We start from the raw sequence: 12,674 nt of genomic DNA, 5'->3' as shown, positions 1-12,674 counted from the left end.
GCCAATAAACTGGTTGCCCTTTTTCGACCGGCGCAAACAAATAACTGTCATTCGAGCGCGGTCGCCGACTAATCAATCGCACAATTTGCAACCCGTACCGGAGCCCCCTGCTTGATTGGCGCTCCTTCCAAGCGACCTGAAGCGGTGCGCCGCCACCCTACCTCTGTGCATTTCAAACGCTCCAACAACAAACGCAATCACGCGAACCGATTGGACGTCGATTGTCCTTTGCTCCCCCGCGCAAAACAACCGCACACGGGCACACGCACACCGAACGTGCTCCGAACGCACGCACGCACGCCGCTGACCCGCCAAACCCGGTCGCACTGTATACGCCGTACACGCGCGCACTGTACTGGGGTCAGTGGTTGTTGTTTTTTTCTTTCTTTCGCTTTTTTGCCGTTTTCACACCAAATCGACCCGACGATCCTTACAGCGTTGCGGACAAACTCTCACTGGCGGGCCGAACGCTAGCCGACCGTCGACGAGCGGCCGTGCGTACGCGACCCGTGGTACGGATTCGTCACAATCATACGCAATCAATCCTCGTGCGGGATGCTGCGTGAGAGCGCCGTCTCGGCGCAGCATCTCTTCTCACGGCCATCTCTCATTCGGTGCTCGGTGAGATGAGCGCATCATGCTCATCGGGTTTGTATCACTGCTCACAACTGAACCAGCGCTTGCTTTTATGGGTGACGGACACGGACACGTGCACGGGTGATAAGTGAGTGAGGCACTCACAGGATGCTTGTGAAGTGAGTCGCTGTTCACGCTTCCAGTGAGTGTCCTGAAAGTGTAGAATTCACCGAAACAGCCACTCACCCGATAAAGCTCCCTTATCGAGGTAACTCAGCCTCTCCTATCAATGCAACAAATCCCTTAAACGCTACGTCACACAGAACGACATCAAATTTCGGATAAAGTTTTAAAATATCTTCTCGAACAATGACATCTAGCTACGTTTCTATTCTACCCATCACCGCACACAATGCTTCACAATGGCTCAATCCATTAAATCATTCCGCCCAGTGAGACGCTCCAGCACGATGCCCGAGTCCGGCGCTAGCTTGTACAGCCGCGTATTGATCCACGTGCCGGCCTGGGGTTGCGCCTGCAGCGAGCTAGCGATCACCTTCAGCCAATGTTCGCCCGTGCCCGGAAATTGCGACGCCACCGGTAATGTGGCCGGTTCTGAGCCAAAGTTTAGTGCCACCACCACATACCCAACCCCCGGCACACTGCGCTTATACATCACCAGATCCCTACCGACGGTGCGCAGCACAAAGCTACCCTCCGCCAACAGTCTCCGCTTCCGGTACGCAGTCAGCTGCATGAACGTTTTCAAATGACTGCGCGGTGCCGCCAGCTGGGCGGCCACATTCAACTCCCGATACCCGTCGGCCACCGGCAGCCACGTGCGGGACGCGTTCGAGAAGCCCGCATTCGTGCCGTTGCTCCACTGGAACGGCGTGCGTACCGGGTCGCGCGAGTACAGCTCGTACGTGGCCGGATCCGCATTGCAGGCGGCCGGATCGATCGTATCGTTCCACGAGATCCACTGGTCGACCATGGCGATCTCCTCCCCGTAGTACGTCACCGCTATCCCCGGCAGCGTTTGCAGCGCAATGTTGTACAGGTCGGCCCGGGCAACGCCAAGCCGTGACGCGATGCGGCTGTTGTCGTGATTGCCCAGCACCCAGTTAGCGATCGCACCGGACGGCATCGCCCTCGTCCAGCTCTGGACGGCGTTGACAAAGTCGCGCCCCGTACTGTTCACCGTCAGCAGCGTGATGAGCTGAAAGTTGAACGGAATCTGGGCCCCGGGTGCGGCCGGCGTACCATAGAACCGGGTCATGTTCTGCACCGCCGTGTACGCCTCGGTCAGTATGATGCGCGTAAAGTTATCCCGGGCCGTGTACTCATCCACCACCTGGCGCCACTGGTGCACCATGTCGTACGTTTCCGGCTGATCCTTCGTTTCCGTGTGCGTAAGGTAGGCCGGATTGTCCGGATCGTCCGTCGCCTGCCCGGACAGTGGTTCGTCCCGGTAGTGCCCATCCACCTCCTCGCTCTCGAACAGGTACGGCAGCGCATCGATCCGGAACCCGGCGATGCCCTTGTTCAGCCAGAAGCGCATCACGTTCTTCATCTCCTCGACCAGGGCCGGGTTGCGGTAGTTCAGGTCCGGCTGCTTCTTCTGGAACTGGTGCAGGTAGTACTGCTGCCGCTTGTCGCTCCACTGCCAGGCGCTGCCCCGGAACACGCTGATCCAGTTGGACGGTGGGTGGCGCGTACCGTTCGCGTCCAGCACGCCCGAATGCCAGATGTAGTAATCCTTGTACGGTTCTACGCCCTCCTCCGACAGCCGGAAGTGTTCGTGCTCGTCGCTCGAATGGTTCGGCACAAAGTCCAGTATTAGCTTCAGCCCGATCGAGGCACACTTGGCCGCCAGCTCCTCGAAGTCTTCCATCGTACCGTACTCCTCCTGGATGGCGTAAAAGTCGGAAATGTCGTAGCCGAAATCGTTCATCGGCGATTTGAAGATGGGCGACAGCCAAACGCCATCGATGCCGATCGTTTTCAAATACTCGATCGTTTGCGTTATACCTACGAGGAGCGCGAGGGAGAGAAAAAGAAATATTGTATGAAAGAACGTAAAGAAAGTGCATCAAACCGGGTTACCTTTAAGATCACCGATCCCGTCACCATCCGAATCCTTGAACGATCGTGGATAGATTTGATAGAAATTACCCCTCTCCCACCAGTCAAACTTGTGCGCTTTTCGGATCGGTAACGGTTGATGTCCTTGAGTGCTGTGGCCCAACGCCACCAGCAGCAAGAGAACGCCCAACGGTGGCATTTTGGGTGGAAAAAAGAGGAAATGTTGATGCTTTCACCACGCGGAGGCAGCTTTTATAGCAACAACTGACGGATTTGCAATTCTAATGTGAAAATTCGTTGTGCACAACAACTGTTGCCAGCAATAAGCTGTTACAATTAATGATGTTTATTTAATAGTTGCTGTTCGTCAAGATCGGTTTCTCTTTCCAATTTTGACGATGATCCTCTCGTACCGTGGGCGGAAATGCTTCTACGCTCGCTCACTATCTAGCGGGCCGTCCATAAATTACGAAACACACATAGCCGAGTGAAGGAGGTTTGTTTCAGCGTTACAAAAACGAGTGACTGAGTATTTCGGAAAATTAATTCTCAACTCGTAACCGTGATTTGGCAAATTAAGATAAATGTTGATCTACAGCCAATTATAAAGCAATCAAAGGAAAGAAAAAGCTTCGATCGAGTGCCTATATTCATGAGACGCTCTAGCCAAGAATCGAACATCCTGGATCATGCTATTGTGCCATACCAACAAGAGAGAGGGAGAGAGAAAAAAAGGAGAGAAGAAAGAGAGAGAGAGAGAGAGGAAAAAGAGAAAGGGAAATATGGTTCTTCTTCTTGCCAATAGACGATTTGTGACGATATTTACTTTAAAATGTGCTTTAAGTTCAGAACGGTCATGTTATTAGACAGTACCGATTGACGAATTGTTTTTCCTACTGTCTTTACAAATAGATACGATTTATTCCTCGTTTGCCTCTAGAACTTGAATTCCGATAAGACCATGTACGATCGGTAACACGAGAAGATGGTGAGCCCGTACCCACCCAAAAAGAGAAGTACGAGGTTTAGATATTAACGTGCTTGTGTGACGGTATTTATAGATGTTCCCTTAAGATTTTCAAACACAATCAATCTAATTTGCATACATTAACGTGTTGGCAGACCTCTCTAATGCACGCCCAACGAAGGAATGCATCGATGCACCTCCATCACCTGTTCAAACACAATGTCTATTCCTCTGTCGAGTTTCGATTGATCGGTACTGTTTTTCTGAGCGGGGTTTCAAACATCATCATCGATGGATTGATAAAAACTGGACCCATTTTACCACATTAGAGAGGGTGTTTCGCTGACGCACTCCTTTCCTCCCTCCACAAGGCTGTTAGCGATTAATGCTGAACGATCTGTTTACTTTGCGGGCTCGGGTACCGGGTAAAGGGGGGAGGGTTAAAGTACGCCGTGTCACAGCATCATCGGCGTGTTGACCTACAAACAAAGTCAACAAGCTGCACAAAACCATGCACAAGGGGGAGTGAGTGCCACCGGCAACAAATTGCACTCAATGTAAATCCGCACCAATGTCTATTCCATTATTCTCGAATTATCGATTGGGGTTTGTGCACCTAATCCCTTAAAACCGTTTGACCTGGGCGAGAAACGGGAGTGTGAGCGTTTGTGATAGGCGGGAGCATATTTAAATCGATTGTATCCATATGTTGCCAGTGATGTTCTGTCGCCGTGATGTGTGTGTGTGTTTATCTGGCCTTACAACTGGCAGTAGCTGCGGATGGAACTATGCCCTTGTCTATTAACCGAATAGAAACACGAGCCTGATGTAACGGAGATGAAAAAAGAGGAAATGACCCGGCAGGAAACGATCATGATGATATGCAACTCGACACCCACTTTAATGTGGCTCATCTATGCATCTCCGTAGCAAGTGGATCGTTTGTCGTGCGTGCTGGTGATAGTTATCTTTATACTGCTCAGTCCAATTTGTACCCACTCATTATATAAAAACTGGTCAAAATGGCCATTTTTTATCAATTTGGAATATGAAAAGTTTTAACAGCAGTAATGGTTATTCCATTAAATGCCATATCGAATTTCGCTCTTATTTATCACTTTGTAATATAAACCCCATCATTACTCACCCCGGATCTGTCTGTCTTAAATGTCGTAACTGATGAAACCCTTCCCATCGTCCCCCTGTTTCGCTTCCACGTTCGTTCGCACTTACTATTCATTAACAGAGCTTATCCGACACTTGACCACCCACTGGACCAGTCGTTAGTTGGTATCGTTTTTATCAGCCTTTCCCACGCACGATTAACCTAGCATAGGAAATGGCCATGAGAGTAATGCATTGCGTGGTGTAGGACAAAGTAAAAAAGCAATCTCCATCCCCCGGCTACCAGAGCGCTGGCGACGAAGTGTCGCACGTTGGCTGGTTTAGCATAAGCGGGGTGCTCTAAGCAGTAGCCAGAAGTCTGTAGTCTGTAGACTGAGACCTGTTGCTGGTGCGGTTTCACATTTGGTCGTTGCCCCGTTGATCTGTGGTTCTCCGATCGATTGGTGAGCACTGTTTTCCGTGTCAATTCCCAGCATGATCAGCATTATTCAACACCAGTGAGATGTTTTTCAAAACAGCACAGTTGTCACAAACATATAACAGCTGTTGAAATACATCTCGCTTGTGTGTTGAATAATGATGTCAATATTGGAGTGTAAAAGAGCCACAATCATGTCTATATCGTCATGAACTCAACTATCGTATTCTCGCCCAAATCTTCGATAGCTCTTTCTGGTACCATACTTGAACAGTGGAAACAAGCAAGCTGATCACCCTGAAGCAATGCATTCTTGATTTTCCATATTTGATTAAACGGTGATACCAGCGGTACTTTCAAAGCACGTACTAAAAAATCGTACCAGAAACCCTTTCCAATTAGCTCGGAATAAGCCCTCAGTGCTCCGATGCATACCTGTAAATCTATAAATATTTGCATAATCAACTAGAAGCGAATGCACTGCCATATTACAATGTAGTTTCATTCGTGGCGTAAGAGCGATATTCCCTTGCATCACTTCTTTCCACTTCGCTTCCATATGGTATAATAATTCAAACAAAAACTATTACATTTTAATTGAATCACCGCATTTTCGCACATTTAGATACTATTCAATTCATTCATTGCCCACTAATTGGAAATTCCCGGTAAATATCACAATGCTGACCGTAAAACGGAAACGGAAATATTGCAACAATCGTACAACCCCCGTTCGCGAGATGGAATACTTAACTCTCTCCCTCCCTCCCCCCCCCCCCCCCCGAGCAAAATCCCGCTCACGCCAACTCTCCGTACTTCCCCGTGTGGTATGCAATTAATCTGCAGGGCCCGCATCGATTCCAGCAAGGCGAAACACGTTACCACTATCGCACGCTAATGACGCCGATGATTGATTCTCATTAGTACCGGGCGGTGATTAAGCTAATCACTTGCCTCTCGATCCTTATCGGTCGCATCCTATCGCACTCGCTATGGGCGGGCACGGAGGGAGCCCGATCGGCGCCCGCAGGTCAGGAGGTGGCACATTAACATCACTTGCAGTTTTATTCTACCAAGCGAGAGGCAGGTGTACCGATTGCACCGAGCGGACGGGTGGATGTGTAGGGAGATGCTAATCGCCAATGGCGCTTAATAATGTGAAACACCCACCGATGGAACACACACTTGCGTCGTAAGGATGATGGTAATTCTTTATTGTACTAGTTCAATCTTAAGCTTCATAATTAAGCCAACTCAGGGTTCCAGGGAGAAGGGGATAGAAAGATGGGTTAGGTGGGTGTAAACTAAAACGTTCGTTTCAAACGACATGTTTTCTCGCAAATCAAATTCCAAGTGTCCGCGTAAGGTCAAGCAACAAAGCGGATGTTCATCACTTATAGGGCCGGTGCCGGCAGTTTCACGCCAACCGGATTCTCTTCGAACACGGTCGTGCTTCGTCCGTTCGCGCTCTGTACGTTGCGAAAGGCGGCGTACGGCATGCGGGACGGTGTCCAGCCCGCGGCCGGTAAGCTATCCCCTAGCGTCACGTACAGCGTTTGCTGGTGCAGTGCCTTCGGATCGTAGCTGCTCGCATCCAACCGTCGACCGTCGGGCCCGGCAAGCACGTTGAACTGCACATCCTTTAGCCCGAACAGCGTTACCACCTCCTGGTGCAGCTGGTCGAACGTGAGCGGCTTGCCGGAAAGCCGACCCTCCAACAGCAGGGAAGCCTTGCGGGACGGTGGGTTAGGTTGGTAGCGGGGAGCAAGCCCCTCATCAAGCAGAAGGTTAACCCACGGCGCGGCCGGTACCTCACGATCGTGCGGCGAGCAGATGGTGATCGTCAGCGTAATGCCCTTCAGCTCTTGCGACTCCTCGATCAGCACCGGTTTGGCGGCTGCCTCCGGGCCGTACGGCACGAACGGCGACTTGACCGTGCCGACGATGAAGCTGCGATGGCTTTCGGCGACGCTGCGCACCTCGCTGTCGCCGCCGCTCACGGTGTAGTAGATCAGCACCGGATCGGTCGGGATGAGCTTCGCCTTCTTCTTCAGCTTCTGGATGCGGTTGATGATCTCGCGCGCCGTGCCCTCGCGCATCAGCTCCTCGTTCGGGGTCATGTCGAGCAGGACGAGCACGTCGTTATCGCTGTGCGCCTCGAACGACGCGTTGCCGCCGGTGAACTGATAGATCAGCCGGATCTCCTCCAGCTCCACCCGGTGGCCGGCGATGTCGAAGTGGCCCTGGGCCAGCTGGCGCGTAATATCCGCATCCGACAGCTGCTTGATCGCACCGAGCACCTGCTTGAAGTCGTTCTTCAGCCGCACGCCGAGCGTCTTGTGGTCGGCTTCGGCACGCATCGTCACACCGTACCGCTGCCGCTCGGAGCTGAGCGTAATGCGCCGCACGTTCAGCTCGTCCAGTATGAACGCCTCGAGCGAACGCACGTCGGCCAGATACTGCTCGCTCTGGTGCACCACGATCACCTCCGTCAGCGGGTACTTGATCGGCATCGTGCGCCGGTCGCGCATTACGCGCCCCAGCTCAACCACGGCCTGCATGCGGGCGACGGCCCGCTCGATGGCCACGTTGATGTAGCGCCCGTTCGAGGACGGCATCATCTGGTAGTGGACGCTGCCGTCCATCGGTTCGCTCGAGAGCAGCCGCAGCCGCTGGTACATAAACTCGGTCAGATAGGGGGTGAAGGGAGCCATCATCTTCACCATCGCCAGCAGCACATCGTACAGCGTGTCCAGCGCGTGGTAGCAGTCCTCCACGCCGTACTCGCCCTTGATGCGCTTGCGGTTCATGCGCACGTACCAGTTGGTGAGCTGGTCGATGAACTTGGTCAACCGCGGCACGACCGTGTACAGCCGGTACGCCTTCATCTCCTCCGTCACGAACTTCAGCAGCGACTCCTTGAACGAAATGATCCACACGTCCATCACGTTAGTGGAGCGCTTCTCGGCGTGCCGCACCGCGTCGTACCGGTAGCGGATGCCTTCCTCCTTCTCGAACCGGTCGACGTTCTGGAACAGGAACCGGAACGCGTTGAACCAGGGCAGAAACACGTCCTTGATGATGTCCCGCACGCCCTCCTCCTTGAAGCGCAGATTCTCCGCCCGCACGACCGGCGAGTTGATCAGATACAGGCGCAGCGCGTCCGCTCCGTACTTGTTCACCACCTCCATCGGGTCGGGGTAGTTCTTCTTGCGCTTCGACATCTTCTGACCGTCCGCCGCCAGCACGAGCCCGGTCACGTTCAGATTCTTGAAGGGCGCCTTATTAAACAGCGCAGTCGAGATGACGAGCAGCGTGTAGAACCAGCCGCGCGTCTGATCGATACCCTCCGCGATGAAGTCGGCCGGGAAGTTGTTCATAAACTCGGCCGGATTCTCGAACGGATAGTGGCTCTGGGCGAACGGCATCGAGCCGGACTCGAACCAGCAGTCGAACACTTCCGTCACGCGCCGCAGCGGCGGATTGCCCGGCACGGCCGACGGTATTTCGATGTGATCAATGCTTTCGCGATGCAGATCGGTCACCCGCACGCCCGAGTAGCGTTCCAGCTCGTCGATGCTACCGACGCACACGATCTCCTTGCCGTCCGGCGAGATCCACAGCGGGATCGGTGTACCCCAGTACCGGTTCCGGCTGATGGCCCAATCGCGCGCATCCCGCAACCAGTTGCCGAAGCGCTTCTCCTTCACATACTCCGGCACCCAGTACGTCTGGGAGCTACAGTTCAGCAGCTGCTTGTTCATGTGCTCCACCCGCACGAACCAGGACGGGACGGCCTTGTAGATCAGCGGCGTATCCGATCGCCAGCAGAAGGGATAGTTGTGCTTTACCTGCGATGCCAGCACCAGACGGCCACGCTCCTTCAGCAGCTTAATGATGGCCTTGTCCGCATCCTTCACGTACTGGCCGGCGAAATCCGTCACCGGTTCCACAAACTTGCCACTCGCGTCCACCGGACAGACAATCTCCTGATCGCGCTTGATCACCCCATTCGCCAAGCACACGCGGTAATCGTCCTCGCCGAAGTAGGGCGCCTGGTGGACCACACCGGTACCGGATTCCTCCGTGACGTACGTGTCGGTAAGCACGCGGAATCCGACACTCTCGTACTTGCGGAAGTAATCGAACAGTGGCTCGTACCGCACACCCGCCAGCTTCGAGCCCGGGAAGCTTTCGAGAATGGTGTAGTTTTCCGGCCCCTTCAACAGCGACTCGATGCGACACTCCATCATGATGTACACCTTGCCCGTTTTCGTCTCGCGCACCTTCGCGTACACCAGCTCCGGATGTACGCAGCAGGCCAGATTGGACGGCAATGTCCACGGGGTGGTCGTCCAGCCGACCAAGGCCGCCCCATCCTTGTCGCCGACGATCGGGAACGATACGAACACGGCCGGATCCGTCACCTCCTTGTAGTTTTGGCCCGACTCAAAGTTTGACAGCGCCGTCGTACAGGCGGTCGAATACGGCATCACCTTAACGCCCTGGTACACGAACCCTTTCGCGTACAGCTGCTTGAACACCCACCAGATCGACTCCATGTACCAGGGGTAGAGCGTTTTGTAGTCGTTCTTGAAATCGATCCACCGTCCCATCCGGCCCACGATCTGCTCCCACTCGTTCGCGTATCGCATCACAATCTTGCGGCACTCGTTGTTGTACGCCTTGATGCCCATCTTTGCCACGTCGTCCGGTCCGCGGATGTTCAGCGTCTTATCGATCTCGTACTCCACCGGCAGCCCGTGGCAATCCCAGCCGAACCGGCGCTCCACGTGGTAACCCTGCTGATGCGCATACCGCGTCACTATGTCCTTTACCGTGCCGGCGAGGATGTGTCCGTAGTGGGGCAAACCCGTCGCAAACGGTGGTCCATCGTAAAACGTGTACCTGTTGGAGCGAGAAAATCAATATTACATGATGAAACACACACCAACAAAACACACCAGTCGGCCACCATTGTTGTCGCTGTTCACACCCTACCTAGGTTTGCCTTTCGACTGTTTCAAACAGTTCTCAAACACCTTCTCCGCCTGCCAGTAGGAGAGCACCTTTTCTTCCTCCGCCGGAAAGTTGATCGTCTCCGGCAGCCGCGTCATCTCGTCGCTCGTAATGTTATTCATCTTCACTTTACTAGATCCAGCGACACACGTTTGCTCGCCTCTACCATGCACGAATAATAACGATGTGCTTCGGAGCTACGGTTATGAATTAATGCTAAAAATCGATGAACTTGCACAACCGACCGGATTTGCTGCAGTTGCAAAAATGCGCTACGGCTGCCAACACACCGTGCTCGGATTTCGTCAGCCCGTCTCACCCTTGTTCGGCTCAGTGCACTTCGTTTTTGCACGCGCAGATGGAATTCCCGTGGCTAACCTACAAAGTTGCCGGATGACGTTTTGCACAAATACCCGGCATGTTAAGCAGTGGTTAAACGTGTACACATAGAAAGGAAGAAAAATAAACAAATAAAAAAAATGAAAATCTCGTCAATAAAACCTTCTGTTTGGAAAAATTCACAATAAAGGAGTTTATTTTTTCGTAAAATAAATATTCATCGTAACACAATGAATAAAATTGGAATTGTGTAATAAAATGTACACAAAAAATGCAGCAGCAGCCAGATACGTCTAACCACTTTTTCATGCCTACGAAAGCAATATGTTTATATAGCACAGTTCAAGCGCTCAAACCGGTTTGAAAACAGTTAATCTTGGGTTCAATCTATAGTATTACGCATGTTGGTAAGCCTTACGGTTTGACTTGAAAATATAAATGAGGAATTTTACATTGTTTACATTTTCGCGTAATCGGCAAATTACAGGGTTTCTTTCATTTTTGTACGACAGCGTGTTTATAAAAATTGAGAGTGAATTATTATACGGAATATTTTTATTTGATCGACATATTTGAAATTTACGCACATTATTTAAACAGCTAAATGAAACATCGATGATTGATAAATAGTTTACTTGATTCCTGATAAATAATAAGTGATCTTTTATCAATTTAACAAAAACAATTAAGTTGTGTAATCATAGAATAAAACAAAAATAACAGACAAATATCCTACCGCATGAGGGACTTTCTCTCAAGTAGTGATGGCATATACGATTCATTTCACGACCTGACTCGGAGTTTGATGCAAGCATATCGGAATCGATTTGGACACGTCTTTACAGCGGGTGCGCTAGGTAAGAATAGGAATCAAATCCGACCCGTTGGTGAAGCGAGTTCGAATCGACCCGACTGATCAGTAGGTGCAAGAAAACATAAACGACTCTGAACCGTTGGTAAAGCATGTTCGGGTCGGGAATTGAGCCTTGAACCTACTTTGGCTCGACCTCAACTCGCTGCAACATCCGCTCGGAATCGCTTAGGCTTTCTTGTACCTACTGGACCTACTTGCACCTTACGGGTCTACCCGAACGACTCCAAATGGCTCCGACCCGGAGAGTGCGAGTCGATCCACACATCACTCCTTAGTACAGACTGTTGCATTAAGCTTCCTAAATGGTTCAACGTACAGCGTGGTCTAAAAAATAGGGTTTTGAAAAGTTGCTTAGTTTATAGTTGTGACCGGTTATGTATGGTCCTCTGAGGCAAACGGCGCTAAAAACTAGCAAAAGTCATGTCAGCTTCACAGACTTATCCAGTCGTCTAAGAACATGTGCCACCACTTATTGGCTTAGCTTTCAGTGATTTATTGACAGCAGGCTAATCTGTCCTAGTTAATGTGGACACAGCTCGTACGGGACTCGAACCCATTACGGGCATGTTGTTAAATCACAAGAGTTGGCAACTGTACCACGGAACCATAAACGCAATCTACAAAAATATAAAATATAAAAATAAAAATTTATCAAAATTAAAATCCATCGTGGCATACACAGGCAATCGGTTGAGCTAAACTGATAGCAGCGTAAGCAGTAAAGTAAGGATTTATTCCCACCGGAATAGTAAGGATTAACTATATGGCTATCCTTACAATTCAGTGATATTTCGCTTCTGATGAAGCTACAGGACAACCGTAATCAATCTAAGCCTGTCTTGGCTATCTTGTTGGTAATTCCATGACAAGACAGTCAATCGGTGTTTCTGGAATAAATAAATAGAATAAAAATAAATAAACTGCCAATTGTAGCTGTCACTCAGATATGGCCTACACTAGGTTTGAAGCCCTAAAGGACAAGTTTTAAGGTATGTCTTGTTCATATAAAGCATACTGATTTAATCGATCGGAAACAAGATTTATTTTTACTACTATCAAAACAAAATTTACACCGTTTTGCGCTAGTGCAACTTCAAAGAATACTCCAAAACCGCTACCAACCAACATACTCATTCCAAATATTCCAGAATTCTATTGACAGCAAACCATAAAACGAATGTTTTATCAGACGACGAAATGAAACTCAAAAACAAAACGTTTCTAAGAGTGAGTTAATAAAACTAGACAAAAAGCGAGCTTTACGGATATTT

General features: G+C 50.7%; 3 protein-coding genes across 6 annotated transcripts in view; all 3 read right to left on the bottom strand.

The window, feature by feature from the left end:
* Positions 1 to 856, bottom strand: part of LOC120894409 (nephrin-like) — a 129,720-nt gene extending 128,864 nt beyond the window's left edge. For 3 of the 4 annotated variants that reach the window (XM_040296967.1, XM_040296964.1, XM_040296966.1), the window contains exon 1: positions 162 to 856. The gene's annotated coding sequence lies outside the window, so the exon portion shown is untranslated. The remainder of the gene's footprint in view (positions 1 to 161) is intronic. The other variant, XM_040296965.1, reaches the window with a different exon arrangement.
* A 90-nt stretch (positions 857 to 946) lies between these two features.
* On the bottom strand, positions 947 to 2,896 carry LOC120894410 (probable maltase). Its single transcript, XM_040296969.1, has 2 exons — positions 2,683 to 2,896; positions 947 to 2,607 (listed from the first exon to the last, which is right to left on the bottom strand). The coding sequence occupies exons 1-2, from the start codon at positions 2,858 to 2,860 to the stop codon at positions 1,004 to 1,006; spliced, it is 1,782 nt and encodes a 593-aa protein (XP_040152903.1). The 5' UTR covers positions 2,861 to 2,896; the 3' UTR covers positions 947 to 1,003.
* A 3,465-nt stretch (positions 2,897 to 6,361) lies between these two features.
* On the bottom strand, positions 6,362 to 10,577 carry LOC120894000 (isoleucine--tRNA ligase, cytoplasmic). The gene is made up of 2 exons (XM_040296313.1): positions 10,173 to 10,577; positions 6,362 to 10,079 (listed from the first exon to the last, which is right to left on the bottom strand). The coding sequence occupies exons 1-2, from the start codon at positions 10,310 to 10,312 to the stop codon at positions 6,566 to 6,568; spliced, it is 3,654 nt and encodes a 1,217-aa protein (XP_040152247.1). The 5' UTR covers positions 10,313 to 10,577; the 3' UTR covers positions 6,362 to 6,565.
* Positions 10,578 to 12,674: the final 2,097 nt, after the last annotated feature.

This window comes from Anopheles arabiensis, chromosome 2, assembly GCF_016920715.1.
Source record: "Anopheles arabiensis isolate DONGOLA chromosome 2, AaraD3, whole genome shotgun sequence".
NCBI lineage: Eukaryota > Metazoa > Arthropoda > Insecta > Diptera > Culicidae > Anopheles > Anopheles arabiensis.
Note: the sequence above shows the minus strand (reverse complement) of the source record. Positions and strands in the feature narration are given on the sequence as shown.